We start from the raw sequence: 26,991 nt of genomic DNA, 5'->3' as shown, positions 1-26,991 counted from the left end.
CATGAAATGCATGATTTTTTTGTATGTTATTAATGGTAAAAAAAAAAAAAGGCAGCCAGAATGGACCCATCCGTTTTTTCACCACACAACATGATTTTGACGTATACAACTTTTTGTCACTCTCGCCATGAAAATCCTCTCTCAGAATTTGTTTTCGACAAAAAGCAGGAAGTGACGTACAGAGCAGTAGAGCACTCAAGCGGTCTCGTCTGTTTATACTAGTTTACCTGCTGGAAGGGAGCTCTTTGTTCCTTCGCGTAAGCCAAAATGCCAGCTCGTTGCATTACTGGATATTGCTCGAACACTCGGGAGGATGGATTCATTCGTCATACTTTTCAAAAAGACCCGGTTCGTCGTGAAAATGGATTGCACGGGTGCAAAGGACGAGAGCTTCATGGGTTCCAAATGACAGCTAGGTGTGTATACAGCTACTAAAACAAAAAAATATAGTTTGGGAGACGGGGGGCGTAATCCTCTCAGGATGTAACAAAAGATCCACGCACCGAAGTCAGGGATGCTAAATGTGTCGATGTACCCGACAGCGCCGAGCACGGCTTCGGCAGTGGCTCGTCTGAAGCCATTCCTCGTCCGCCGCGATCACGGCTTTGACCGGGGTGGCTCATTCCGACAGCGACCTGGGTTGGCTCATCATGGCGCCGAACCGGGCCAGGGTGGCTCGTCGCGGCGCTGGGCCGCGGTGGTTCATCTCCGCCGCGGAGGTGGATCGGACGGGGAGGCGGTTTGGCCGCGGCGGCGGCGTCGCTCGCGGGCGACGTTGTCTTTATCACCGCCGCGCGGAGGCGGATCGGAGGAGGGTGTTTGGCCGCATGTGGTCCGGCCGCGATCCGCATATCATCTAAATATGGCTCGAAACGATAAGGTAATATTGCCCCGGTCACTTCACTCGGTTGTGAGACGTTCTCTTCTTCGAAAAGAGCTTCCCGTGTCGGAAGGGGCGTGTTCATCTCCCATAGTGGCTCATATTTATTTTTTCGTATTGACATTGAAGTGAATAATGTTATATGTATTTTTCATGACAATATCTATTTTAGAATGTTTATAGGCATTGACACTTGACCTTAAAGTACGCGCAACAACCTGATGGATAAATAATTTTGCACACACAACTTTAATGAGTGTAGGAATGAATGCAAAACAGTGGATAGAAAAAGTCTACACACTCTTCTTCTAATGCTGGGTGCTTTGTGACATAAAAATGAGCCCAAGATCCATTTTTTCATATTTTTCCCCCCACCAACAATGTGAGTTGTACAACTGAATTGAGGAAAAAAAAAACAAAACAACGTTTCGAGACAAGAAGTAAAATAAGCGATATGATGTGTTTGAAGAAGTGTGCACATGCTCTCATAATGGGGGAATGTTCGGAATTCATCAATCACGTTCAAACTTGTCTTAAACTTGATTCTGCTCGTACTGGGCAAAATTTGAAGTACCTCTGATGAGCCACGAATTAAGTTTAGCTCTTCATTCATCTACTGTACAGCTGAATTTGGAGTAACGTACGTTTCCTTTTCTTTTACATTATGAAAAGGATTTACATTCCTGGGGGGAAGCACAATTTTAAGGCATTTAGATAACAGCTCGCAAAGAGACCTGCCCTCAATCAAAAGACAACTCTCATTTTTGCAAAAGCCCTTTTTTTTAAAAAGAATTAATCGTCAAATGTGGAGTTATTTTATGTTATCTGAATTGCTCGGTGGCCTCACGGTTCTGAGGAACCGGGTTCAATCCCAGCCCTCCCTGTATGGAGTTTGCATGTTCTCCCCGTGCCAGCGTGGGTTTTGTCCGGGCGCTCCGGTTTTCCTCCCACATCCCAATAACTTGCACCATGAATCGGACACTTTAAATTGCCCCACGGTGTGATTGCGAGTGTGGTTGTTTTGTCTCGATGTGCCCTGGTGACCAGTTCATGGTGTACCCCGCTTCCTGCCCGTTGACAGCTGAGATAGGCTCCGGCACTCCCCCGTGACCCCCTTGTAAGGATAAGCAGCTAAGAAAATGGATGGATGGATGGATGGATTTTCACCCAGATAAAAATGGCTGAAATTCCACAAGGTTTCTTCCCACTTCCCAAAAACATGCAACATAAACTACTGGCAACCAGTTCAGAGTATACCCCGCCTCCTGCCCAGCTGGGATAGGCTCGGGCGCTCCCCGCGACCCTCGTGAGGATAAGCGGTAAAGAAAATCGATGGATGGATGAATTGTTCAGTCAAGCCAACACAGCATTTACATGAAACACGCACGTTGTGAAGACGGGTGGGAATGGTGGCTAGCCTGGGCCCTGCAACTGGGCTGTCATCCATTAAAAATGACGACTCGTTATTATTTCGTGTATGACGTCGCCCCAACTGTCCAATTTCAAAATCCTCCCATGCACCGGCAGGTCGAGGGGGCGTACCTAAATTTTGCGCCCAGCGCCTCTCACATCCACTCCCCCAGACTGAGCTGCGTGGAGACGTACTGGCAAAAGCAAACGGCGCCCTCCAGGTGACCCGGGGCGGCGGGCACAGGGAAGGGGAAGCTTCTTTTGGCCAGGCAGCAGGCGTAACCCGACGAGAAATACAGCAAGGCCCTTCCAAACATGTTCTCCGCGCTGGCCCGCTCAGAGAACGTCTCCGCGAACGTCCGCCGGCAGCCGTCCAGGGAAACGTAGACCATGTGGATTTTCGAAGTGGACTGACAGCCCATCAAGACCTTCTCATCACGGAGGATGACGTTTGCCCGACCCGCCGCCTTCTGCATCTCCTTTACCGTGTGAGCAACGGACTCCCTCTTGGTGAGACCCAACTGAACCAGCGTGCCGATGAGAATGCAGACTTGACAGGACAATGCCAGTGGCCAAAAATAAGAATGAGGATTAAACGCCAGTAAGAAACTGATATAGCCTATACCACCTTCCAAAGTGATAAGAAATCCTACACCAACACCGATTAAAACTGCTTGTAACCATTTTGAAAAAACTCTCTTCTGAGACACGCTGTTGATGATGCCAACGGCTTCCCTGTACCTCTCCCGGTCTTCGATGATCAGCCGCAGTTGGTCGGGAACGTCCATGTCGCTGAACCGCCCCGCATCCCACTTGTAAAGACTTTCCACGTTAGTGGCAGTTAAAGGCTGCAGAGGCTTCCCGTTGTAGAGCGACGGAGGCTGGTAGGGAACCACGGTGGAGCCTTGGAGCTGCCGGTTGGGGGTGAAAAGCACCTTCAGCAGCTTGGCCTCAAACTCCGGGTCGTGGACCTCCAGGTAGGTGAGGTGGCACAGGTGGAGCGGGACGCAGACCCCCGGCTCCAGAATCACCGGCACGATGGGCTTCCTCTCCAGGCAGTCTCTGAACAGAGACATGTTGGCTTCCAGGAGACACCAGCGACTCCTCACGAACTCCGAGCTGAGGACCAGCAGGACCTTCTGGCTCTCCTGGATGCACTCCGACATGTTCTCCAGCACCGTGCGCCCCGCCGTGAAATCGCGCTCGTGGTAGCAGACGCCAAGGCCGTTGGATTCTAGCCTGTCTATGAGCGAGTGCGTCCACTGGGCGTCGGTGCTGCTGTAGCTGATGAAGACGTGGAAAGCCTCGCCTTGCTTCAGAGGTGGAGGAACGTCGGCGGAAGGATCCGCGGCGACGCTTACACCGGAGCTCATCTCGTCCATCATGCGCTGGAGGCAGAGCAGATAGCGTAAAGCACAATGTTAACAGGTTCAAGTGTTGTACAGGATGAGACTGCTCTACGATACGTTTACTGCTTTTCTTACGCATGCCTTCATCGCATCGCGGCGAGAGGGCTGGAATGCGGCTGTTTGAAACCCACGATTCCCGTTGAGCCGGGATACGCTCAAGCACTACCTCGACCCTTGTGAGGATGAGCGGCAAAGAAAATGGCAAGACGGGTGGATGAAAAGGGAAAGGCTGATCGGGGAAAAAATGTGAAATTAAGAAAAGAGAGGGCGAATACAGCAATGGAAGAAAAGACAAAAGGTTGAATGGTGCTCAAAAGTTCAGAAAGGAAACTAAAGGAAAGACGGATGGAAGCAAGGAAGGAAAAGAGAGGGGAAGGGGAAGAAATGAAGGATGGAAGATAAGACAGATGAGAAAGGATGAATGGCAGGAATAAAGGAAAAGATGGGTGGATGAAAAGGGAACTAAAGGAAAGATGGAAGAGAAGATAAGGCGTGAAAAAGAAGGAAATGATGGGGGGAAAAGGTGAAATTAAGAAAAGAGAGGGCAAAAGGGTGCAAGGCTAAGGAACTAAAGGAAAGATGAGTGGATGAAAAGGGAAGGAAAGATGTAAGAAATGAGGATGGAAGAGAAGATAAGGCATGAAAAAGAAGGAAAGGATGATGGGGGGGAAATGTGAAAATAAGAAAAGAGAGGACGAATGCAGCAATGGAAGAAAAGACAAAAGGGTGCAAGGCAGGAAGAAAGGATGAATGGTGCTCAAAAGTTCAGAAAGGGAACTAAAGGAAAGATGGGTGGATGAAAAGGGAAGGAAGGAAAGATGGAAGAAATGAAGGATGGAAGGATGGCATGAAAAAGAAGGAAAGGATGATGGGGGAATGTGAAATTAAGAAAAGAGAGGGCGAATACAGCAATGGCAAGGCAGGAAGAAAGGATGAATGACAGGAATGGTGCTCAAAAGTTCAGAAAGGGAAGACGGGTGGATGAAAAGGGAAGGAAGGAAAGATGGAAGAAATGAAGGATGAAAGAAGATAAGGCATGAAAAAGAAGGAAAGGATGATGGGGGAAAATGTGAAATTAAGGAAAGAGAGGGTGAAAGGGTGCAAGGCAGGATGAACTAAAGGAAAGACGAGTGGATGAAAAAGGGAGGAAGGAAAAGATGGAAGAGAAGAGAAGGCATGAAAAAGAAGGAAAGGATGGACTAAAGGGAAGACGGGTGGATGAAAAGGGAAGGAAGGAAAGATGGAAGAAATGAAGGATGAAAGAAGATAAGGCATGAAAAAGAAGGAAAGGATGATGGGGGAATGTGAAATTAAGAAAAGAGAGGGTGAAAGGGTGCAAGGCAGGATGAACTAAAGGAAAGACGAGTGGATGAAAAGAGGGGGGAAGGAAAAGATGGAAGAGAAGAGAAGGCATGAAAAAGAAGGAAAGGATGGACTAAAGGAAAGACGGGTGGATGAAAGGACGACAATTCGCCCTCCACGGGATCTCGGATGATACCGCGGCGCGACGACCACGTTGTCACCGCCCTCGGGAGCTCAACGGCGGCCAGAGTCGCGAGTAGTGAGTCCGTTGACGTCGACACGGGTCGTTCCCGTGTTCGACACTCCGCCTCCGACTCATGTACGGGTCAAAGACGGATCTTACATTGGGTTGAGCAATTTTGTAGCGTCGTCCTTTGTCATTCCGACAGTTTTTTTTTTTTTTTTTTGGGGGGGGGGCAAAGTTACTTACGTGTCGAAGTGAAGCGGCTGCAAAAAAAAAGGAGAAGGAAGGAAAAGGGAAAGTGAAACTTTTTTTTTTTTTAGGCGTGTTCCGCGAATGAATCAACTTTGCCCAACAGCCTCGCGGTGCTCGGGCGAGTCGAGGGGAAGTGACTCCACCTCCATTCGGCATGTCGCAAGCGTCTCGTATTTTGTACGAGCGTTACATAATGTTCCAAAACGGTGTGGAAATTATGTATTGTACTCTTTTGTTTATCTTTTACTGCCTCGATGTGCATAAAGTATGTGCTACAAATGTTGAAGCATCACTTTTTGCGATACATAAAGATGAGACCGAGATGAAAAATGTCAAAACAACTGCTGACGACTTCGCTTTTCTCAATTTTGGAGTGACGTGCAGTTGTCCCGAGGACCCGGGTTCGATCCCGGACCCGCCTGTGCGGAGTGTTCTCTCCTGTGCCTGCGTGGATTTCCTCCGGGCACTCCGGTTTCCTCCCACACCCCAAAAACATGCAACATTAATGGGACACTAAATTGCCCATAGGCGCGATTGTGAGTGCGGCACTACTCGCCACCCTTGTGAGGATAAGGGTCAGAGATCGTGGGTTGTGCTGTCAGGCGGGATTGCAAAACCCTACTAGAACATCAGAACTTTTTTTTTTTGGGGGGGGGGTTTGGGGGGAAGTAATCAGAGGCAGGTAAATAATGACTTCCATTTAACATGAGTTTGAATTTGATTGATTAATTATTATTCATATTTTCTTATATGACGGCACAATGGATCAGCTTGTAAAAGCGATAGCCTCACATTTCTGGGGACCCGGGTTCGATCCCGGCCCCGCCTGTGTGGAGTTTGCATGTTCTCCCCGTGCCCGTGTGGGTTTCCTCCGGGCACTCCTGTTTCCCCCCACATCCCAAAAACATGCGACATTAATTGGACACTCTGAATTGCCCATAGGTGCGACTGTTGTCTGTCTCCATGTGCCCTGCGATTGGCTGGCAACCGGTTCAGGGTGTGCCCCGCCTCCTGCCCGTTGACGGCTGGGATAGCACTCCAGCACTACTCGCGACCCTTGTGAGGATAAGCGGCAAAGGAAATGGATGGATGTCACTACATATTCACGCCACCAGTTCTAAGAGGGTGTGCGGACTCTTTATATCCACCGCGTGCATCCTTTTGATTCACGGCGCCGCTTTGCGCAAGAGTCCGCGGTGCAGCCATGTCGGCGAGGGAAGTGGTCCAATAAAGCCCGCTGAGCAAAGGCCCGGTCACGTCACTGAGCTCGGCCCGTTTTTTTTAATATCCGAGAGATATTGAAAGCCGGAGGGGAATTGATTTCATTCAAATCCCGTCCGTATTCCACACGACAACTGCGAGCGAGCGGCACTTTACTTTTGCTTCAGGAGACGGATTGAAAAGTCACGCAGCTGTTTCACGTGGACAACTAATTGATTTCAATAACGTAAAACACGGAACATGCATCTTTTTTTTTTTTTTTTTTTTTTTTTAATCACGGACCTCCAAACATATATTCAGCCATCACCACAGTGTTCTGATGAAATGAAGTTTTTTGGGAAGTATTTCATGCAGGATTAAAAACAAACAAAAGTTGTTCTTTAACGTGTGCTTTATCTTCCATCTATTTCCTCAGCCGCTTATCCTCACGAGGGTCAACGGGCAGGAGGCGGGGTGCACCCTGAACTGGTAGAGAGAAAGAGTCGCACTCATAATCACACCTAGGGGCAATTTAGAGTCTCCATTTAATGTTGCATGCTTTTTTTTAGAGGCGGCACGGTGGTCAGCTGGTAAAGCGTTGGCCTCACAGTTCGGAGGACCTGGGTTTGATCCCAGCCCCGCCTGTGTGGTGTTTGCATGTTCTCCCCGTGCCTGTGTGGGTTTCGTCTGGGTGGGCACTCCGGTTTCCTCCCACATCCCAAAAACATGTGACATTAGTTGGACACTCAAAATTGCCCCTCGGTGGGATTTTTATTATTTTTATATTTATGAAATGTATCATGTTTCTGAGTTCACACTTGTGCACTTAAAAAAAAACGGTTTTATAGTTTTTCATTTTAGCAGATCATAAATCTATAATTTTACTTTATATGCTGCAGTGTTAACAGTGAGTATCTGTACAACTAAGAAAAATAAATTATTTCATCTTTCAACGTGCAGGTAAAACGCAGGTTCTAAGTTCGTTCGATTAGATTTTTATTGCCTCGCATTTTGTCATTGTCGTCTAATGCGTTGGCCTCACAGTTATGAGGTCCCGGGTTCAATCCTGGACCCGCCTGTGTGGTGTTTGCATGCTCTTCCCGTGCCTGCGTGGGTTTTCTCCGTGCACTCCGGTTTCCTCCCACGTCCCAAAAAACATGCAACATTAATTGGACACTAAATTGTCTGTAGGTGAGATTGTGAGTGCGACTGTTTGCCTCTATGTGCCCTGCGATTGGCTGGCAACCGTTTCAAGGTGAAGCCCACCTCCTGCCTGTTGACAGCTGTGATAGGCTCCGGCACTACCCGCGACCCTCGTGAGGATAAGCGGCAAAAGAAAATTGATGGGATGGATGTTTTGGGGTGTGGGAGGAAACCGGAGTGCCCCGCAGGTAACCCACGCAGGCATGGGGAGAACATGCAAACTCCACACAGGCGGGTCCGGGATCGAACCTGGGACCTCAGAATTGTGAGGCCACCGTGCCGCCCGTGCGCTTTATCTCTTTTACAGATTTCAATAAAATTCACAAGCAAGTCTTGAGAAAAGCCCGCCATTCATCATTTGCAGGCATGGAATCGCACGACTTTTGGTAAGGCCAACCTCATTCGCAATTTATTTTATGTAACTTATAAAACAATCACAACTTCCACAATGACGTGCCAACAATTGGCAAAGAGGACAATTTATGTGTTTTTTTTTTTGTTTTTTTTTCGCCTTCATTATCAACGGCAGGTATCAAACCTGATCCTTTTTTTCTTTTTTTTTCCCCGCATTCACTTTCCACTGTCGCTTTCCCACACTTTTTCCTCAACGGATAATCTGGCGTGTGATGTTACCAGTGAGATGTGTTTTTGTTTTTGTTTTTTTAATCCAGAGAAAACAAGTTTATTGTTAATTTAATACCTGTGGGAGCTTCGGTGTCATGGAAAAGTGACCCCCCGCCCCCTCCAGCTCCGTTCTGGTCCCACATCGGGACAAAATACCACAAACGCATTCATCACGTCAGATGCGGTGAAAAATGTAAAATGCAATCCATCCTCGTTGGTGGGGAGTTTGCTTGAAGTCCGCTCAGAAAGATACAGCGCGCTGTGCTGCAGAACCAGTGCCACAAGGAAAAAAAAATGTATGGATAAATAAATAAATCATAATCCCCAAAATTATATAGAGCGAAATTATTTTGTTAATTAAAGTTGGAGGCTTTCTTCAAAGCCCAAAGTGAGTCAAAATGCTCAACAAATAACATAATAACAGTGAAGGTATCAAGACAGACAGACAGACAGATAGATAGAGAGAGAGAGAGAGACAGATAGATAGAGAGAGAGAGAAAGAGAGAGAGAGAGAGATAGATAGATAGATAATAGATAGATAGATAGATAGATAGATAGATAGATAGATAGATAGATAGATAGATAGATAGATAGATAGATAGATAGATAGATAGATAGATAGATAGATAGATAGATAGATAGATAGATAGATAGATAGATAGATAGATAGATAGCTGGGTGGGATGGATGGACAGTGTGTCGTTTGAGTGGACTACTCAAATCATGCCGTAACATGGTGGAGTTAGCCGCTAGTGCTTGCATGGGACTTGGCTTGGGTGCTAGCAATCAGCTAACGCTAGCTAGTAAGGCCTGTGTGTTGGACCACGAAGGAGAGGACAAGGGCGCTAGCGTCGAGCTAACGCGGCTAGCGAGGCTGTGTTTGGACTTCAAGGAAGAAAAAAGGGACGAGGACCGTGAGGGCGCCGGACAGAGGAAAAACCACCTTCATCTTTCTTCACTCCTGCCTTGGGAAGCACCGCAGTGACATTGAGGTTTGAATTTTGTTTGCTTGCCGGCTATATTCATATTTCTTTGGGGCCTTAGCATGTGAGCATTGTGTACCTGTCAAATTGACTTTGTTTATTTGACTGTTTGATTTTTCCATCCTTTATTTTCTTATAAAATGTCCACACTTTTTGTTACATAACCAGGTTTATTATTTGACTATCTGCGAGACAGTTAAAATAGTGGTGAGTTTATTTGGTAGCTTGATTATTTCAAATGAGGATAATATTAACTCATAAGGGGAAATATTATTCCAGAGAACTTTTGATAGAGAATTAAATGCACAAGTAAAGAGTAAAATTGGAATAGACATTTAGAGTCATTAATTTATGAGTTTCGTAATCGGGACAAGCAGAAAGGAAAAAAAATAGAAGAAGAAGAGCCATTCCTGCCATTTTTGCTTTCCGTTCCCTGGTTTCCGCACAACGGCCTCGGTCTGTCCGTGCAAGCTAATGGCAGCGGCGGTCGTATTAATAACCGCGACAATGACACAACGCCGGACTTTCAAAGAGCTTTATCTCCATATGCATGCCCAGGTTTAATAGCGTCTCATTTGCTGTAAATAAAGCGGCACGACCACCCCCGGCACGGATTTCTCTCTTTATTAAAAGTCCGACCGTGGGCCATCAAAGCCGGGAGATGAGACGAGCGCGGTCCCTCGTCTCCCTCCCGCTCATCCAATCACTTTTCATTAGGCTTCGAAAAATACGAGGGCCCGAGAGGATGACGTTCTTCTTCTGGTTCGTGCAACGGCGCTGGGATTTGTTTGGCGAAAGCGAGCGCGGCGATCCCGGTTGGCTTACAAATGCGAATTTGGACATTTTCACCGGTTTGCGGGGATTTATGCGAGTGTTTTCTGGCGATTGCGGTCATAAATGTTTGAACCAAAACGTGCAACCGAACCCGCGTGTGACACAACAAAGCCAATCAGTCCAAAGAAGAAATTTGAGCGTAAACAGAAAACTGCGCAGGCGACGAAATAGTGAACTCAACGTGGCATCGCGTCTAAAGGCAGGCAAGCGCCGATGTGCAAAGTGCGTGAAGAAAGAAGCCACCCGGGCTGACTGGAGAGAAAACAATAAAAGGAGATTTGCTCAGGATGACATTTTTCAGGTTGCACACCAGTCAATAAAAGACATTCGGAGTGCCGTGATTCATATTTCAAAACCCCGTGCTTGGGAGGTCCGCCGCGCTCAAAAGAAGAGTCGATGTTTTTAATTTACGAGCCGTTGCTGGATTGGACTTAAGATCCAATGGGCAGCAGTCCTCGTTGGTTCGAACCCCACTCCTGGTAAAATGTGTTGACCTCAGCGAATATTACACCTGAGTGCGGTGATTCATATTTCCAAACGTGCTTGGAACATCCTCCTCGTTCAGAATGATCTCATAAAGAGTAGGTTTTGGATCGGATAAAAACAAAACCGATTACCGTACAGTATGTTGTGACTACCAGGATGGCCGAGAGGTTAAGGCGTTGGACTTAAGATCCAATGGACAGTAGTCCTCGTGGGTTCGAACCCCACTCCTGGTAACCTGCGGTGTCCTCAGTAGAGTTAACTTAGGATGTCTGCAACACTTAAGATTTAATTTGCAGCAATCCCCGTGGTTTAGAACGCCACTCCTGGTAAACTGGAGTCCTTTATGACTACCAGGATGGCCGAGAGGTTAAGGCGTTGGACTTAAGATCCAATGGACAATAGTCCTCGTGGGTTCGAACCCCACTCCTGGTAACCTGCGGTGTCCTCAGTAGAGTTAACTTAGGATGTCCGCAACACTTAAGATTTAATTTACGGCAATCCCCGTGGTTTAGAACGCCACTCCTGGTAAACTGGAGTCCTTTATGACTACCAGGATGGCCGAGAGGTTAAGGCGTTGGACTTAAGATCTAATGGACAGTAGTCCTTGTGGGTTCAAACCCCACTCCTGGTAACTTGTGTTGTCTTCACCAGAGCTAGCTTTTGCACTACAGTGTGGAGATTTCTATTTCCAAACTGTGTCCTTGCAAAGTCCTCCTCTTTCAAATGATCACAAAAGAGTAGTTTTCAACGCATGGACAAGCCAGTGCACGGGAAAGAATTGATGCCAAGCAAACTACTTACCGAACTGTGACGAGTGACGACCAGGATGGCTCTGACACTTAAGATCCAAAGGACAGCAGTCCCCGTGGGTTAGAACGCCACTCCTGGTAAACTGGCATACCTTACAGCTACCAGGATGGCCGAGAGCTTAAGGCGTTGGACTTAAGCTCCAATGGACATTAGTCCTCGTGGGTTCAAACCCCACTCCTGGTAACTTGTGGTGTCTTCACCTGAGTTTGCTTTTACACGACAGTGTGGAGATTCATATTTCCAAACTCTGTCCTTGGAAAGTCCTCCTCGTTCAGAACGATCTCAAAAGAGGAGTTTTAAACGCATTGACAAGCCAGTTCACTGGAAAGAATCGGATGCCAACCAAACCACTTACCAAACGGTGACAAGTGACGACCAGGATGGCTCCGACACTTAAGATCCAATGGACAGCAGTCCTCATGGGTTAGAACACCACTCCTGGTAAAGTGGCTCAACTTGGGGCAACCAGGATGGCCGAGAGGTTAAGTCGTTGGACTTAAAATCCAATGGACAGTAGTCCTCGTGGGTTCGAACCCCACTCCTGGTAAACTGCGGTGTCCTCAGTAGAGTTAACTTAGGATGTCCGCGACACTTAAGATTTAATTTGCAGCAAACCCCGTGGTTTAGAACGCCACTCCTGGTAAACTGGAGTCCTTTACGACTACCTGGATGGCTGAGAGGTTAAGGCGTTGGACTTAATCTCCAATGGACAGTAGTCCTCGTGGGTTCGAACCCCACTCCTGGTAACTTGTGGTGTCTTAACCTGAGTTAGCTTTTACACTACAGTGTGGAGATTCATATTTCCAAACTCTGTCCTTGGAAAGTCCTCCTCGTTCAGAATAATCTCAAAAGAGTTTTAAACGCATGGACAAGCCAGTGCACGGCAAAGAATCAATGCCAACTAAACCACTTACCGAACGGTGACGAGTGACGACCAGGATGGCTCCGACACTTAAGATCCAATAGACAGCAGTCCTCATCGGTTCGAACCCCACTCCTGGTAACCTGCGGTGTCCTCAGTAGAGTTAACTTAGGATGTCCGCAACACTTAAGATTTAATTTACAGCAATCCCCGTGGTTTAGAACGCCACTCCTGGTAAACTGGAGACTTTTACGACTACCAGGATGGCCGAGAGGTTAAGGCGTTGGACTTAAGATCCAATGGACATTAGTCCTCGTGGGTTCGAACCCCACTCCTGGTAACTTGTGGTGTCTTAACCTGAGTTAGCTTTTACACTACAGTGTGGAGATTCATATTTCCAACTCTGTCCTTGGAAAGTCCTCCTCGTTCAGAATAATCTCAAAAGAGTTTTAAACGCATGGACAAGCCAGTGTCCCGGCAAGAATCAATGCAACAAACAAACCACTTACCGAACGGTGAGAGTGAACGCCCAGATGGCTCCGACACTTAAGATCCAATGGACAGCAGTCCTCATCGGTTCGAACCCCACTCCTGGTAACCTGCGGTGTCCTCAGTAGAGTTAACTTAGGATGTCCGCCACTTAAGATTTAATTTACAGCAATCCCCGTGGTTAGAACGCCACTCCTGGTAAACTGGAGTCCTTTACGACTACCAGGATGGCCGAGAGGTTAAGGCGTTGGACTTAAGATCCAATGGACAGTAGTCCTCGTGGGTTCGAACCCCACTCCTGGTAACTTGTGTTGTCTTCACCAGAGCTAGCTTTTACACTACAGTGTGGAGATTTCTATTTCCAAACTGTGTCCTTGCAAAGTCCTCCTCTTTCAAATGATCACAAAAGAGTAGTTTTCAACGCATGGACAAGCCAGTGCACGGGAAAGAATTGATGCCAAGCAAACTACTTACCGAACTGTGACGAGTGACGACCAGGATGGCTCTGACACTTAAGATCCAAAGGACAGCAGTCCCCGTGGGTTAGAACGCCACTCCTGGTAAACTGGCATACCTTACAGCTACCAGGATGGCCGAGAGCTTAAGGCGTTGGACTTAAGCTCCAATGGACATTAGTCCTCGTGGGTTCAAACCCACTCCTGGTAACTTGTGGTGTCTTCACCTGAGTTTGCTTTTACGCGACAGTGTGGAGATTCATATTTCCAAACTCTGTCCTTGGAAAGTCCTCCTCGTTCAGAACGATCTCAAAAGAGGAGTTTTAAACGCATTGACAAGCCAGTTCACTGGAAAGAATCGGATGCCAACCAAACCACTTACCAAACGGTGACAAGTGACGACCAGGATGGCTCCGACACTTAAGATCCAATGGACAGCAGTCCTCATGGGTTAGAACACCACTCCTGGTAAAGTGGCTCAACTTGCGGCAACCAGGATGGCCGAGAGGTTAAGTCGTTGGACTTAAGATCCAATGGCCATCAGTCCTCGTGGGTTTGAACCCCACTCCTGTTAACTTGTGTTGTCTTCACCTCACCAAGCTTTCACACTACAGTGTGGAGATATATATTCACCAACTGTGTCCTTGCAAAGTCCTCCTCGTTCAAATGATCACAAAAGAGTAAATTTCAACGCATGGACAAGCCAGTGCACGGGGAAGAATTGATGCCAAGTAAACCACTTAGCGAACTGTGACGAGTGACAACCAGGATGGCTCCGACACTTACGATGCAAAGCACAGTAGTCCTCGTGTGTTCGAACGCCACTCCTGGTAAACTGGCGTGTTTTACAACTACCAAGATGGCCGAGAGGTTAAGGTGTTGGACTTAAGATCCAATGGACAGTAGTCCTCGTGGGTTCAAACCCCACTCCTGGTAACTTGTGGTGTCTTCACCTGAGTTAGCTTTTACACTACTGTGTGGAGATTCATATTTCCAAACTCTGTCCTTGGAAAGTCCTCCTCGTTCAGAATGATCTCAAAAGAGTTTTAAACGCATGGACAAGCCAGTGCACGGCAAAGAATCAATGCCAACTAAACCACTTACCGAACGGTGACGAGTGACGACCAGGATGGCTCCGACACTGAAGATCCAATGGACAGCAGTCCTCGTGGGTTCGAACCCCACTCCTGGTAACCTGCGGTGTCCTCAGTAGAGTTAACTTAGGGTGTCCGCAACACTTAAGATTTAATTTACGGCAATCCCCGTGGTTAGAACGCCACTCCTGGTAAACTGGAATCCTTTACGACTACCTGGATGGCTGAGAGGTTAAGGCGTTGGACTTAAGCTCCAATGGACAGTAGTCCTCGTGGGTTCGAACCCCACTCCTGGTAACTTGTGGTGTCTTCACCTGAGTTAGCTTTTACACTACAGTGTGGAGATTCATATTTCCAAACTCTGTCCTTGGAAAGTCCTCCTCGTTCAGAATGATCTCAAAAGAATTTTAAACGCATGGACAAGCCAGTGCACGGCAAAGAATCAATGCCAACTAAACCACTTACCGAACGGTGACGAGTGACGACCAGGATGGCTCCGACACTTAAGATCCAATGGACAGCAGTCCTCATCGGTTCGAACCCCACTCCTGGTAACCTGCGGTGTCCTCAGTAGAGTTAACTTAGGGTGTCCGCAACACTTAAGATTTAATTTACAGCAATCCCCGTGGTTTAGAACGCCACTCCTGGTAAACTGGAGTCCTTTACGACTACCAGGATGGCCGAGAGGTTAAGGCGTTGGACTTAAGATCCAATGGACAGTAGTCCTCGTGGGTTCGAACCCCACTCCTGGTAACCTGCGGTGTCCTCAGTAGAGTTAACTTAGGATGTCCGCAACACTTAAGATTTAATTTACAGCAATCCACGTGGTTTAGAACGCCACTCCTGGTAAACTGGAGTCCTTTACGACTACCAGGATGTGCCGAGAGGTTAAGGCGTTGGACTTAAGATCCAATGGACATCAGTCCTCGTGGGTTCAAACCCCACTCCTGCTAACCTGCGGTGTCCTCAGTAGAGTTAACTTAGGGTGTCCGCGACTTTTAAGATTTAATTTACAGCAATCCCCGTGGTTTAGAACGCCAATCCTGGTAAACTGGAATCCTTTACGACTACCAGGATGGCCGAGAGGTTAAGGCGTTGGACTTAAGATCCAATGGACATCAGTCCTCGTGGGTTCAAACCCCACTCCTGCTAACCTGCGGTGTCCTCAGTAGAGTTAACTTAGGGTGTCCGCGACTTTTAAGATTTAATTTACAGCAATCCCCATGGTTTAGAACGCCACTCCTGGTAAACTGGAGTCCTTTACAACTACCAGGATGGCTGAGAGGTTAAGGCGTTGGACTTAAGATCCAATGGACATTAGTCCTTGTGGGTTCGAACCCCACTCCTGGTAACCTGCGGTGTCCTCAGTGGAGTTAATTTAGGATGTCCGCGACACTTAAGATTTAATTTGCAGCAATCCCCGTGGTTTAGAACGCCACTCCTGGTAAACTGGAGTCTTTTACGACTACCAGGATGGCCGAGAGGTTAAGGCGTTGGACTTAAGATCCAATGGACATTAGTCCTCGTGGGTTCGAACCCCACTCCTGGTAACTTGTGTTGTCTTCACCTGAGTCAGCTTTTACACTACAGTGTGGTTTTCAACGCATGGACAATCCAGTGCACGGCAAATAATCGATGCCAACTTAACCACTTCCCGAACGATGACGAGTGACGACCAGGATGGAAATTCCGTGCTTGCAACATCCTCCTCGTTCAGAATGATCTCAAGAGAGTTGATGTTTTCAACGGCTAGACAAGCCAGTGCGCTGGATCGAATCGGATAGCAACCAAACCAATTACCCAATGGTGATTAGTGAATACCAGAATGGCTCAGACACCTAAGATACAATAGACTGCAGTCTTCATTTGTTAGAACACTACTCCTGGTAGACTGTAGGGAATGGTGACTACCAGGATGGCCGAGAGGTTAAGGCGTTGGACTTAAGATCCAATGGACATTAGTCCTCGTGGGTTCGAACCCCACTCCTGGTAACCTGCGGTGTCCTCAGTAGAGTTAACTTAGGATGTCCGTGACACTTAAGATTTAATTTGCAGCAGTCCCCGTGGTTTAGAACGCTTTCAACGGCTGGACAAGCCAGTGCGCTGGATCGAATCGGATAGCAACCAAACCAATTACCCAATGGTGATTAGTGACTACCAGGATGGCTCAGACACCTAGATACAATAGACTGCAGTCTTCATTTGTTAGAACACTACTCCTGGTAGACTGTAGGGAATGGTGACTACCAGGATGGCCGAGAGGTTAAGGCGTTGGACTTAAGATCCAATGGACAGCAGTCCTCGTGGGTTCGAACCCCACTCCTGGTAAACTCTGTTGACCTGAGGGGAACTTGTTTTTTCACTAGAGTTGATGTGAAAATCAGAAACCTTTTCTCACCATGTTTGCTTGACCACTCACAGTAGAGTTTGGTGCAGTAGTCGAAAATGGTACTCCCTCGAGAGTACTATTACTTTCGAATAATATTACTCCCTTAAAACTAGAAGATAGTCCTTGAGATGCACGAGTGCAATTTGCATTGACTTGCTGTGGACGACGTGCGTGGACGCAGATCAAATACTCCTTTATATGATCTTCAAGTACTAAGTGTAGTATTTGTAGACTGAAATGAAACTAAATATCAAAGAAACTGAACAATATGATGCGTGTGAACATGAGAGTGAATGTTTGTCTCTCTCTATAAACCCTCTGATTGTCCGCCAAGGGTTTTCGTGGGGTACAAGCTCTACCTGAAAATCCAGAAAAATCCTCCAAGTTTGGAGGAGGGATTGGTTTTAGCCTGTTAAATAACTAAAAGGTGAACAAGGCCAAAGCGACCACCGTATTTCTTTATTGCTCCATCTGGAAGAAAATGTTTGGACACCCTCGACCTAACCCGAGGCAACGCTTTTCAAATCATGCGGTCAAGCCTGCGCTGATATCGAGGCCTTCATACGCCGAATCGCTTCCAAACGAGCGCAGAAAGACATCAAAAGACCTTTCACCACACATTCGCCGCACGGCATTTATCAAAAGTCGACATTCAGTCTGGTTTCGCTCTTTTGTTTTTCCTCTTCTGAACTTTGGCTCCCGGGCAAATGCAAATGAACGATGGTGAGATTTTTTTTTTTTGTTTTGTTTTTTTGATGAGTGAGTCCATCCCGGTGATAAATCACATATGCCGAAGCGCGAGCCAGTCGGGCCGGCAAACAAAGAAAGAAGGAAAGCCGACAAAGGCATTTGGGGTTCGGCGCGGATTGCCTGGGCTGGGGGATGATGTGTTCCCTGACAGCCCTCTTAAACGTAGGAACTGATCATCAATGATATATGTAGTAGCCCAGTCCCCCGAGCTAAAATATCATAACCGCTACGCAGTGTAAAACGCATCGTCGCGCAGATGTCGGCGATTTGTTTCCCTCCCTGTCCCGGTCGGCGAGGGCGTGAAGCGACGCCGTTGGAAGGGAGGCGCGCGCTCTCGCAGCTGCTGCAAGAAACAAATGCGTGCCAAAGTGCCGCAATCTTTTCGAAGCATTCGAGCGGGGTTTTGCGAGAACGCGTGCTCGCAGCTGCTCCAGGCCGAACGAGATGATGGCCTTTTGTACAAACGCCTACCACTTCTGTAACTTCCGCTGTCCGCAAACGGCCTTTTCCTGGACTCCTTGAAAAGGTTTTCGCTCTTTTTATTTCAACGTATTCTCACGTGGCTTGCCAATGATGAGAAGATGGTCATCATCAACTGAAATTCTGAAAGGTCAAAGTGCGACTGGAGGCGAGGGTCTGAAGTGGGCTTGGCGCTGGGATTTTTATATCAAGCGGATAACAAGTACAGGCAGCACGGTGGTTCAGCTGGTAAAAGCGTTGGCCTCACAGTTCCGAGGACCTGGGTTCGATCCCTGCGTGGGTTTTCTCCGGGCACTCCGCTTCCCTCCCACCTCCCAAAAACATGCATTCATTGGATACTCTAAATTGCCTCTAGGTGTGATTGTGAGTGTGGATGTGCCCTGCGATTAGCTGGCAACCAGTTAAGGCCTCCTGCTCGTTGATAGCTGGGATAGGCCCCAGCACTCCCATGACCCTCGTGAGGATAAGCAGAGGAAAAAGATGGATGATTTGGAAATGAAAATTAGGTTCCTATAAAGACTTTAAAGGGACACTGTCATGAAATGCAGGATTTTTAGTATGTTATTAATGAAAAAAACATCAACTGGTATGGACCAATCCGTTTTTTTACCACAAATCGTGATTTTGACGAATATGGGTTTTTGTAACTCCTGCCATGAAAATCCCCTCGAGGGATTTGTTTTCAAGAAGAAGCAGGAAGTGACGTACATGGCAGGACCGCCCTCAAGTGGACTCCTTTCTTTCTATTAGTTTTACCTCCGGGTAGGTAACTCGTCGTTCCTTCGTCTTAGCCAAAATGCCGGCTCGTTGGATTGCTGGACATGACTCAAACACTCGGGAGGATGGATTTACCCTTCATAAGTTTCCAAGAGACCCGGTTCGTCGTGAAAAATGGATTGCACGGGTGCAATGGACGAGAGCTTCGTGGGTTCCAAATGACAGGTAGCTGTGACTCATTTTTCAACGGGTTTTGTAGAATAAATGCCAGAGAGTATTGCTATATTGCTCGTCTGTTAGCGTTTACATAGGATTTGTCGACCAATATTCACGATTTGTGCCGCGAGATCGATGCTAATTTTCATGAGCTCGTCAATGGTGTTTTTACATTCATGTGTTGACTTTGAACTCGCTAAATTTTTCTGAGCAAAACAAAGTCTGTGATTTTTTTGAACATTCGATAGGTGTAATTCTTTCATAAGGTTGGCTTGGTTTTACAGTGAACTTCAACTGGAGGGTCATTCAACAACTTTAAGCCAACAACATTCATTCTTGCTGCTTGCTATTATGTTAGCACCTTAGCAAAATGTTGTGATCACGTGGGCCCTACGTGCCATCCGGGCACTTCTGTACTACTTGCATCAGCGTCACGACCAGAACACGGTTTAGACCTAATTGCACGACTCGGGAGACGTAGAGGCAGTTCGGGAAACGTATTTATTGAGTCTAGTTTCAAAGATCAGGCAGGGAGTCAACGGGAGCAGCAGTAACAAGGTCGTCAGGAGGCAGGTCAGGGGGCAGGCAGGGGTCGGTACACGGGACATCAGGAACCGGATTACGAGAGTGCGGGAACGAGGCATGAGGCAACGATCTGGCAGAGGCCTGACCGTATGTGTGGTTCTATATCAATGGGACGTGATCACTTGAAACAAGGCATAGGTGTGCACCTCCGCTGGTGGTGGCAGGTGTGTGCGGCATCGGGGACCGGTACAACCAGGATAGGTACCAGCAGGACCACGACAATCAGAGATTTTTCAATACAATCCGATTCGATTGTTGTTTTTATGTTGACATCGGACCGTTTTCCAATCCCAGAGATCAGATCGGGACACCGCTAATTAGAATGGTAGCTACCATCCAGTTCAGTCGTACTCATCATGTTATACAGTATGTACATTACACATCTTTACAAATCAGTATGGACCCTTCTTTGTTGTTTTTAGCAAAGTCTATCATTGGCACAACACCCCATCTATCTGCACTAAATATCCCAGGGAAACAGAAGCTCCATTGGTTCCAGGTGGAACTGTTTCTTTTGGTCCCTGCGTAGCTTTGAAGCAGATAACAAACGATCACTTGTGATTGATGTGATGACTGACGTGTGGACTGGTCAAGAACATTTGCTTTCATCTCGTTCTCAAAAACAATTTGTGGCGCAAAGCATTTGCTCTCGGGTTTGATGTAAACAGGACAGAGAAAGAAATTGCTGGAACAACATTGCATCACCGAGCAATTTAATCTCCCAGGACTGGTTCTCCTCGTGCGAGGAGCTAATTTGAGTTGGAACTCCCGTGCTGTGTAATTTACGGAATATTCCAGGAGAGAAACAGGATGCAACCACAAAATGTTCTTAACCTGAGAGTGGCAACTCGTTGACCTAATTCCCGACCGGGACGTCAGGCCGGTCCTGCGGCAAGTTGGCGTGAATCTTTACACCCCAATCGCTGACATTTACGTGACAGCCGAGGCGAGGAATGTTGGTCAAAAGTGGACCTTAGCGGTTCTAAAGAAGACACCACGTGTGACCTGCGGATTCCCGCTGAGCCGTGAAAAGATTGCTTTAATCGGACAATACCGGAGCCATCTGTCCTGAGACTCGTGCGTCTGGGGAAATGTATCCTCAATCAATGATGACATTTTGTTGAGAACTGCTTTCTTTCGCAATACTTTCAGACTTGGCTCTTACAGCTACGGGGGCTTATTTTTTATTCCGCAACTCCGGCTCAACAAAAAAAAAGAGAGAAAAACCCAGAGAGTGTCTGTTCCCAGTCGTGCACAGCTGGGAGTCCCTTCACAAATGAATCAAAGACATTCAAATCTCTCTGAGAAACGACTGGCAAATCTTTTCCCCCTCTGTGGAGTTTGATTTCTTCGTCTGTGCCTGACAGACCTCGTCCTGTTGCCTAGCCTTCAGTCAAAACAAACAAAAAAAGAAGCAAAATGATGTCAAACGCCCTCGGTGTTTCCATGTAATTAGCGCTTTTGGCAAAACAATCCGTCGTTTTTGTAAGCGTCTTATGCATAATACGGGTCGAAATGAGTCTTTGACACGGTTTAAGTATCTGCCCGCTTCGTGGGTGGTACCCGCGCACTGAAGACGGCTACGCGGTATTTTCGCCTTCTAAGCGAGACGCTCTCGGCCGCTGCCAAGCCGTAAAACACTGTTTGTCAAAGGTGTTTAAACAAATGGGCTTCTTAAATGTAATATAAATCTATTTTTTTAATTAGTTTTTGTGGTCACAACAGGCTTGTTGTTGTTTTTAGCCTTGGCTGCATACCTACAAGTCCTTCACCTGTCTTGTATCAAAACAACTCATCACTGGCCACTCTTCCCGCGGATCGATGGAATCTTTGGGCGGGCGATTTCAGGACTTTGTCGTAAACAGACGGTTACAAACCTTCTCCTCTATTGGGAAAGGGCCTTTCTAGTTTGACATTGACGGCTTCTTTCGTAGCTCTCTCAAATCGGAAAAGCCCGAGTGCCGGGGGTCGCTCGTTACGAATCGCAAGGGAATTACTTTTATACGATTCTCGGGTCACGCTGCAGCGGAAACAACGGCGGGCCAAGCGCAAAGCTCCATTAAGAAAATAATTGCTCCATTTCATATGGAAGAGGAACATGTTGTGCTTGCGTTACGCAGCCACCTTCTCCGGCCGTCCAACACATTTTGGATGAACTGCGCGGGTGATTGTGGGCCAGGACCCTTTCACGCTGCGCTCTACCTCGCTTTTGCTCTTGGGACGTTCCAGAACACACACGCTCGGCTGTCCGGTTGCAAAAATATAATTTATGGACACATGCTCATTCACACCTAGGTGGAAGTTCTCTGCATATTTCTGGGCCATGTGATATTTGGATTCATCAGAATGCAGTATAAAGTGTCTGTCTGGTGTATACCACACACGGTACATACATCTTCTTCTTGTTTTCCTTTCGGCTTGTCCCGATTAGGGGTCGCCACAGCGTGTCATCTTTTTCCATCTAAACCTATCTAGTGTGCTCTCTCTAGCCTCTCTCCAAAACTTTGGTTGGCCCTCTAGTGAGCTCATTTCTGATCCCATCGAACCTGCTCAGACAACCTCAACATCTTCATTTCTGCTACCTCCAGTTCTGCTTTTTGTTGTTTCTTCAGTGCCACCGTCTCTAATCCGTATATCATGGCTGGCCTCACCGCTGTTCTCCAAACTTTGCCCTTCATCCTAGCGGAGTCTCTTCTGTTGTTGTTGTGATAGCCAGCGTGACAGAGTTGCTGCGTCGACGTGGACAATCGTGCGCAAGCGTTGTAGCCGTAGGAAAGCGGACGCCTCGGTCGCTCCGGTGCCACAGTCCGGGCAGATGTCGGCAACTGTGTCGTCGCGGCGGTGTTTGTAGCTGTTCAGCAGGCAACAGAAGACCGAGCGCAGTTGGGGGAGGATGGAGCGTGCTTCCCGAGGAAGAGACCGTTCGTCGTCGTGAATTGGAGGCGGGGAGCCCCCAAGGACGATGTTGGGCTTGTAGGCCAGCCTGGTGTTGGCGACGACCGCTTGTATTGTTGTTCGTCGAGCCGTCCGTTGGTGCAGACGAACTGGTCTATGTCCGTTTGCCAACGAGAGACGTCATAGATTTTGAGACGCTGTCGTCGGATGCGATGGACCAGGTCGCTGTTTGGATGACCCGGTCGATTGCATTGAACCAAATACTGCCTAGACAGCAGTTCGTTGTGTTGACGGACGGGCAGGGTCTTGGTTTCACTGTGCAGGTGGTCGGTGGATGGCTGCATTTTGGCTGGCCTGAAGCTCCTTACAATGGCTGTCGGCTAGGTTCGGTGACCAGATCGGGGCAGGTTCGTTGAGCTGGGGCCCTCCGATGGCTTTGTAACTGGTGGCTTGCACCTCTTTTGTTGGCACCAGTTCTTTCAGGGCGTTGACTCGGCCGTGCAGCCGTGACTTGACGTCCTTCGCATGTGCGGTGAACGTAAAACGGGTGTCGAAAGTCACACCAAGCAGCTTCGGCTTGTTCACAGTTGGAATCGCGTTGCCAGAGATTTGAATTCCAAGGTCGAGGTTGAATTTGGCGTTCCAGTTGGTGAAGAGGGTTGCAGTTGATTTTGGCGCCGACAGTTGAAGGTTACAATCTGCGAAGAACTGTACAAGTCGAGGCAAATAGGCGTTCGGATCGACGATGAGGTCGGCTACGATCGGGCCGGATGCAAGCGCCGTCGTGTCGTCGGCGCACGACATGACTTGAATGCCGGGTGGCGGCGCTGGCATGCTGCAGATGTACAAGTTGAACAGCACGGGCGACAGCACGCAGCCCTGCGGAACGCCTTGTTTGACGCAACGGTAGCGGCTAGTGGCGCCGCGAAACTCGACGAAGGCCTGACGACCACGCAAATAGCCGGGTCACCTTCGGGACACCTTCCGCCAACATTTCCACCCCGCTTGGACCAGTTTCTTCACTTCCTTACCACCCTCTCCATTCCTCTGGATTGTTGAGCCCAAGTATTTGAAGTCGTCCACCCTCGCTATCTCTTCTCCCTGGAACTTCACCCTTCCCCCACCGCCCCTCTGATTCACGCACATATACTCTGTTTTACTTCGGCTAATCTTCATTCCTCTCCTTTCCAGTGCGTGCCTTCCATCTTTCTAATTCTTCCTCCACCTGCTCCCTGCTTTCACTGCAGATCGCAATTTTATCCGCGAACATCAGGGTCCAAAGGGAATCCAGTCTAACCTCATCTGTCAGCCTATCCGTTACTACCGCGAACAGGAAGGGGCTCGCACACAGTACATACAAAAAATACAAATAAAAATGTGAAAGCAGGTCAGAAAAACATTAAAGCTGGGCCACAATCATCTGTTAGAAAACAGATTAAGCAACAGAAAGGTAAACATACTTGAACTTCTACCAGGACTTTCGGAGATACCATCAGCAGGCCAAAACCGGCCCATCGGAGCAGTGATTCTCAGACTTAGTGCAAAATGAGAGCGCCGTAACCATTGTAATTTTTCATCCCAACATAACACAATCATACTTATCTAACACTCCCCAAGACCAGCAATGTCAGGAACTCATCTTTTATCAAACAGTAAAAATGCCTCCTTCACTTTAACCCACACGGGGCAAAAATGAGAAATGGGCGCACTTTCTTTGTGACATCTATTGCTTTGTCTTCTTCCACAGAAACACATGGCCTGCTATTAATCTCCTTTTTTTTTCATGTGATTTCTAATGACATCAGCAACTGCTTCGATTAAATCATTTTGTCTTCTGCAGCTGTCCCCAAAATGTCTCGCTAAAGTTTGAGCTGTTAAAAGAGCTCGCACTCCCTTCATCGACACCAGTTCATTTTTTTTTTTTTGCAAGGTTGCGCCGGGGAAGTATTTCTCCCAATTTTCTTTTACCTCGGCAGTGCGGACGCCAACACTTAATTTTCCGCTGCTCATCGTGAACTAAATTAATCCACGACGTCCCCAAATTTTCCAAAGCAATCTGACTTTGAATGATAGAAGTCGCAGCTGTTTGCCGGGACTTCTCGGTAAAATGTACGCAATGTCCAATTTCTGGCCACGCATTGTCACAGGTGGAAAGAACGAACGGGAAAGAGAAGGGCCGCACAACCGGTCCTTACCATAAAATTATATAATAGCATTTAATTTTATCACCTGATGTGAGCAGATCTTGAATCTAGGGGGTTGGTCTTCCTTTATCGGTTTTACCCAGTTTCAATTGGTAATCCAGTTCAGACAGGTTTTAATGGTTCTATATCATCCATGTTCGGGTTTTATTTGGAGCTAAATTCTCAAACAAGCTTCACTGTAGCCGCGTACTTGATTTTGGACTTGCAGCCAGCAAGGTTTCTACGTAGAAGAATCGTGGAGCTGGGGGCACTTGTACGCCCCCTTAAAGCGGCAGAATACTGTCTGCCTTGGCTCATGTTTTATCTGCATTTGTATGCGATCAGCAAAAACAAACATCCAAGACACAAATATTAATATTATATTAATATTACCCGCCAAGTGCGTGAGGAATTGCGCAATCTGGGGTGAGGCCAGCTGCTCGCTCCTGCACCTCACGTCTCGCCGATGATGTTGAACAAAACTTACAGAGGTTCCCCACTGACATTTGAAACAACCACACAAACTTGTCTTTCACCCTTTAAGCAATGGGTTGTTAAAAACAAACGGTGCAGCAACTCATGTGCACAAACAATATGAAGATACTCAGATATTATCCCCAACAAAAACCTTTTTGAGGGTGCTTGTGTCTGTCTGGACATGTATATCTGTATGGCTGTATTACACTGCCCCTAGGTGACCAAGCCGTGCACACAAAAGAAGCAGCACAGTCACGGTGAAGGTAACCAAACAATATTTATATTAGATTTAATGTTATTACTTATATGCTCTTTGTTGGCATAAAAAAAAAAAAATCTATATGAAGCACAGAGCATGTACCATAATTCCCGGCCTACAAGCAGCGACTTTTTTCACAGCCTACGCGCTAATTAGCGTTAGCACTGCTACATTAGCGTTAGCCCCACCGCAACAACACAAAGAAAACTTTAGTAAACTCCAGTTAGCCTTTGATTAAGTCGATTATTTACAACGACGGCATTGTCTGCAAGTCATTAGCATGTTTTGCTAGGCCGAGTTATGCTAAAAACAACGCAAAGAAAACTTTAGTAAACTCCAGTTAGCCTTTGAGTAAGTCGATTATTTACAACGACGGCATTGTCTGCAAGTCATTAGCATGTTTTGCTAGGCCGAGTTATGCTAAAAACAACGCAAAGAAAACTTTTGTAAACTCCAGTTAGCCTTTGATTAAGTCGATTATTTACAACGACGGCATTGTCTGCAAGTCATTAGCATGTTTTGCTAGGCCGAGTTATGCTAAAAACAACGCAAAGAAAACTTTTGTAAACTCCAGTTAGCCTTTGATTAAGTCGATTATTTACAACGACGGCATTGTCTGCAAGTCATTAGCATGTTTTGCTAGGCCGAGTTATGCTAAAAACAACGCAAAGAAAACTTTAGTAAACTCCAGTTAGCCTTTGATTAAGTTGATTATTTACAAGAACAACATTAGCCCATTCGGACAGTATTGACGTTGGCGGAAATGCCCGATACCGACGAAACGAAGCCCCACGCCGGGTTAGCTGAACAACACACACTTGATTTCTCCGTGACTGTAGCGACGGTGGCTATTTGCTATTTGCAGGTGGTCTCAAACTTGTGACGATATTTTGTGTGTAGCTAAAATTTCATAAAAAGATATTGAAAACATTCTCAACACAACAGAAATGAAATAAATTAGCGCCAAAGGGCACATTCTTTGTAATCCGAATGCCTCCGATGTCGGCTTCAAAGCGGGGCTCTGTTGAAGCTGCTTGCGTGTGACGTCACGCCTAGACAACCCCAGTACAGAAACGGCTTCCTATATAGACAATCATCCACACGAGTGGGATCTAGAGAAGATAGACAGCGGTGATGAAGAAGTTTTTTTATGTGTTTTTTATTGTGTCAATTTTATTTGCTTCTTGTGCGTGCATAAGAGATCGCACGGGTTTCCGAAGCGATTGAACTCCGAGGACACGGAACACAGTGAGCGGCTACACATAGACTGCCGCAGGTAAATAATTAGAACATAGATAAGGGACCTAGGAGAGGTGTATGCCCCTACTCGGCATAGTGACAAACAACCAAAAATGTACAGATTGAAAGAGATCGGAACTGAAGGGGAGGAATTTTCTTATTCTTCCCACGTTCGAAAAAAAACTTCCCATGCAGGTGTAATTCAACCATCTACGTTCGGACCGGTGTGACGGTCTGAGCGTCGAATGCGACACGAGGACGGGATTCGGCGGTACCTGTCGAAGTTGACCCAAAAACGCAGACTGGTAGGTGCCTCGAGAAATC

General features: G+C 47.2%; 1 protein-coding gene and 17 non-coding genes across 19 annotated transcripts; 17 read left to right on the top strand and 1 right to left on the bottom strand.

Annotated features, from left to right (window-relative positions):
* Positions 1-1,110: 1,110 nt before the first annotated feature.
* LOC133502626 (uncharacterized) lies at positions 1,111-5,542 on the bottom strand. Of its 2 annotated transcripts, none has more exons than XM_061823644.1 (2): positions 5,432-5,542; positions 1,111-3,678 (listed from the first exon to the last, which is right to left on the bottom strand). In XM_061823644.1, exon 2 carries the CDS (start codon positions 3,673-3,675, stop codon positions 2,446-2,448), a length of 1,230 nt encoding a protein of 409 aa, XP_061679628.1. In that variant the 5' UTR covers positions 3,676-3,678; positions 5,432-5,542; the 3' UTR covers positions 1,111-2,445. The 2 variants fall into 2 exon arrangements, with proteins under 2 accessions (XP_061679628.1, XP_061679627.1); XM_061823643.1 differs by lacking the exon at positions 5,432-5,542 and adding an exon at positions 3,775-5,321.
* A 5,375-nt stretch (positions 5,543-10,917) lies between these two features.
* Positions 10,918-11,000, top strand: trnal-uaa (transfer RNA leucine (anticodon UAA)). The gene has a single exon. It is a non-coding gene; the product is annotated as a tRNA-Leu (tRNA).
* A 116-nt stretch (positions 11,001-11,116) lies between these two features.
* trnal-uaa (transfer RNA leucine (anticodon UAA)) lies at positions 11,117-11,199 on the top strand. Its single transcript has one exon. It is a non-coding gene; the product is annotated as a tRNA-Leu (tRNA).
* A 116-nt stretch (positions 11,200-11,315) lies between these two features.
* Positions 11,316-11,398, top strand: trnal-uaa (transfer RNA leucine (anticodon UAA)). The gene has a single exon. It is a non-coding gene; the product is annotated as a tRNA-Leu (tRNA).
* A 279-nt stretch (positions 11,399-11,677) lies between these two features.
* Positions 11,678-11,760, top strand: trnal-uaa (transfer RNA leucine (anticodon UAA)). The gene has a single exon. It is a non-coding gene; the product is annotated as a tRNA-Leu (tRNA).
* A 281-nt stretch (positions 11,761-12,041) lies between these two features.
* On the top strand, positions 12,042-12,124 carry trnal-uaa (transfer RNA leucine (anticodon UAA)). Its single transcript has one exon. It is a non-coding gene; the product is annotated as a tRNA-Leu (tRNA).
* Positions 12,125-12,240: 116 nt separating this feature from the next.
* On the top strand, positions 12,241-12,323 carry trnal-uaa (transfer RNA leucine (anticodon UAA)). The gene has a single exon. It is a non-coding gene; the product is annotated as a tRNA-Leu (tRNA).
* A 373-nt stretch (positions 12,324-12,696) lies between these two features.
* On the top strand, positions 12,697-12,779 carry trnal-uaa (transfer RNA leucine (anticodon UAA)). The gene has a single exon. It is a non-coding gene; the product is annotated as a tRNA-Leu (tRNA).
* Positions 12,780-13,149: 370 nt separating this feature from the next.
* trnal-uaa (transfer RNA leucine (anticodon UAA)) lies at positions 13,150-13,232 on the top strand. Its single transcript has one exon. It is a non-coding gene; the product is annotated as a tRNA-Leu (tRNA).
* Positions 13,233-14,236: 1,004 nt separating this feature from the next.
* On the top strand, positions 14,237-14,319 carry trnal-uaa (transfer RNA leucine (anticodon UAA)). Its single transcript has one exon. It is a non-coding gene; the product is annotated as a tRNA-Leu (tRNA).
* A 372-nt stretch (positions 14,320-14,691) lies between these two features.
* On the top strand, positions 14,692-14,774 carry trnal-uaa (transfer RNA leucine (anticodon UAA)). The gene has a single exon. It is a non-coding gene; the product is annotated as a tRNA-Leu (tRNA).
* Positions 14,775-15,147: 373 nt separating this feature from the next.
* trnal-uaa (transfer RNA leucine (anticodon UAA)) lies at positions 15,148-15,230 on the top strand. Its single transcript has one exon. It is a non-coding gene; the product is annotated as a tRNA-Leu (tRNA).
* Positions 15,231-15,346: 116 nt separating this feature from the next.
* trnal-uaa (transfer RNA leucine (anticodon UAA)) lies at positions 15,347-15,430 on the top strand. Its single transcript has one exon. It is a non-coding gene; the product is annotated as a tRNA-Leu (tRNA).
* Positions 15,431-15,546: 116 nt separating this feature from the next.
* On the top strand, positions 15,547-15,629 carry trnal-uaa (transfer RNA leucine (anticodon UAA)). Its single transcript has one exon. It is a non-coding gene; the product is annotated as a tRNA-Leu (tRNA).
* Positions 15,630-15,745: 116 nt separating this feature from the next.
* On the top strand, positions 15,746-15,828 carry trnal-uaa (transfer RNA leucine (anticodon UAA)). The gene has a single exon. It is a non-coding gene; the product is annotated as a tRNA-Leu (tRNA).
* A 116-nt stretch (positions 15,829-15,944) lies between these two features.
* On the top strand, positions 15,945-16,027 carry trnal-uaa (transfer RNA leucine (anticodon UAA)). Its single transcript has one exon. It is a non-coding gene; the product is annotated as a tRNA-Leu (tRNA).
* Positions 16,028-16,386: 359 nt separating this feature from the next.
* trnal-uaa (transfer RNA leucine (anticodon UAA)) lies at positions 16,387-16,469 on the top strand. The gene has a single exon. It is a non-coding gene; the product is annotated as a tRNA-Leu (tRNA).
* A 253-nt stretch (positions 16,470-16,722) lies between these two features.
* On the top strand, positions 16,723-16,805 carry trnal-uaa (transfer RNA leucine (anticodon UAA)). Its single transcript has one exon. It is a non-coding gene; the product is annotated as a tRNA-Leu (tRNA).
* Positions 16,806-26,991: the final 10,186 nt, after the last annotated feature.

This window comes from Syngnathoides biaculeatus, chromosome 6 (assembly GCF_019802595.1).
Source record: "Syngnathoides biaculeatus isolate LvHL_M chromosome 6, ASM1980259v1, whole genome shotgun sequence".
Classification (NCBI taxonomy): Eukaryota; Metazoa; Chordata; class Actinopteri; order Syngnathiformes; family Syngnathidae; genus Syngnathoides; species Syngnathoides biaculeatus.
This window is presented reverse-complemented; position numbering and strand designations above follow the sequence as displayed.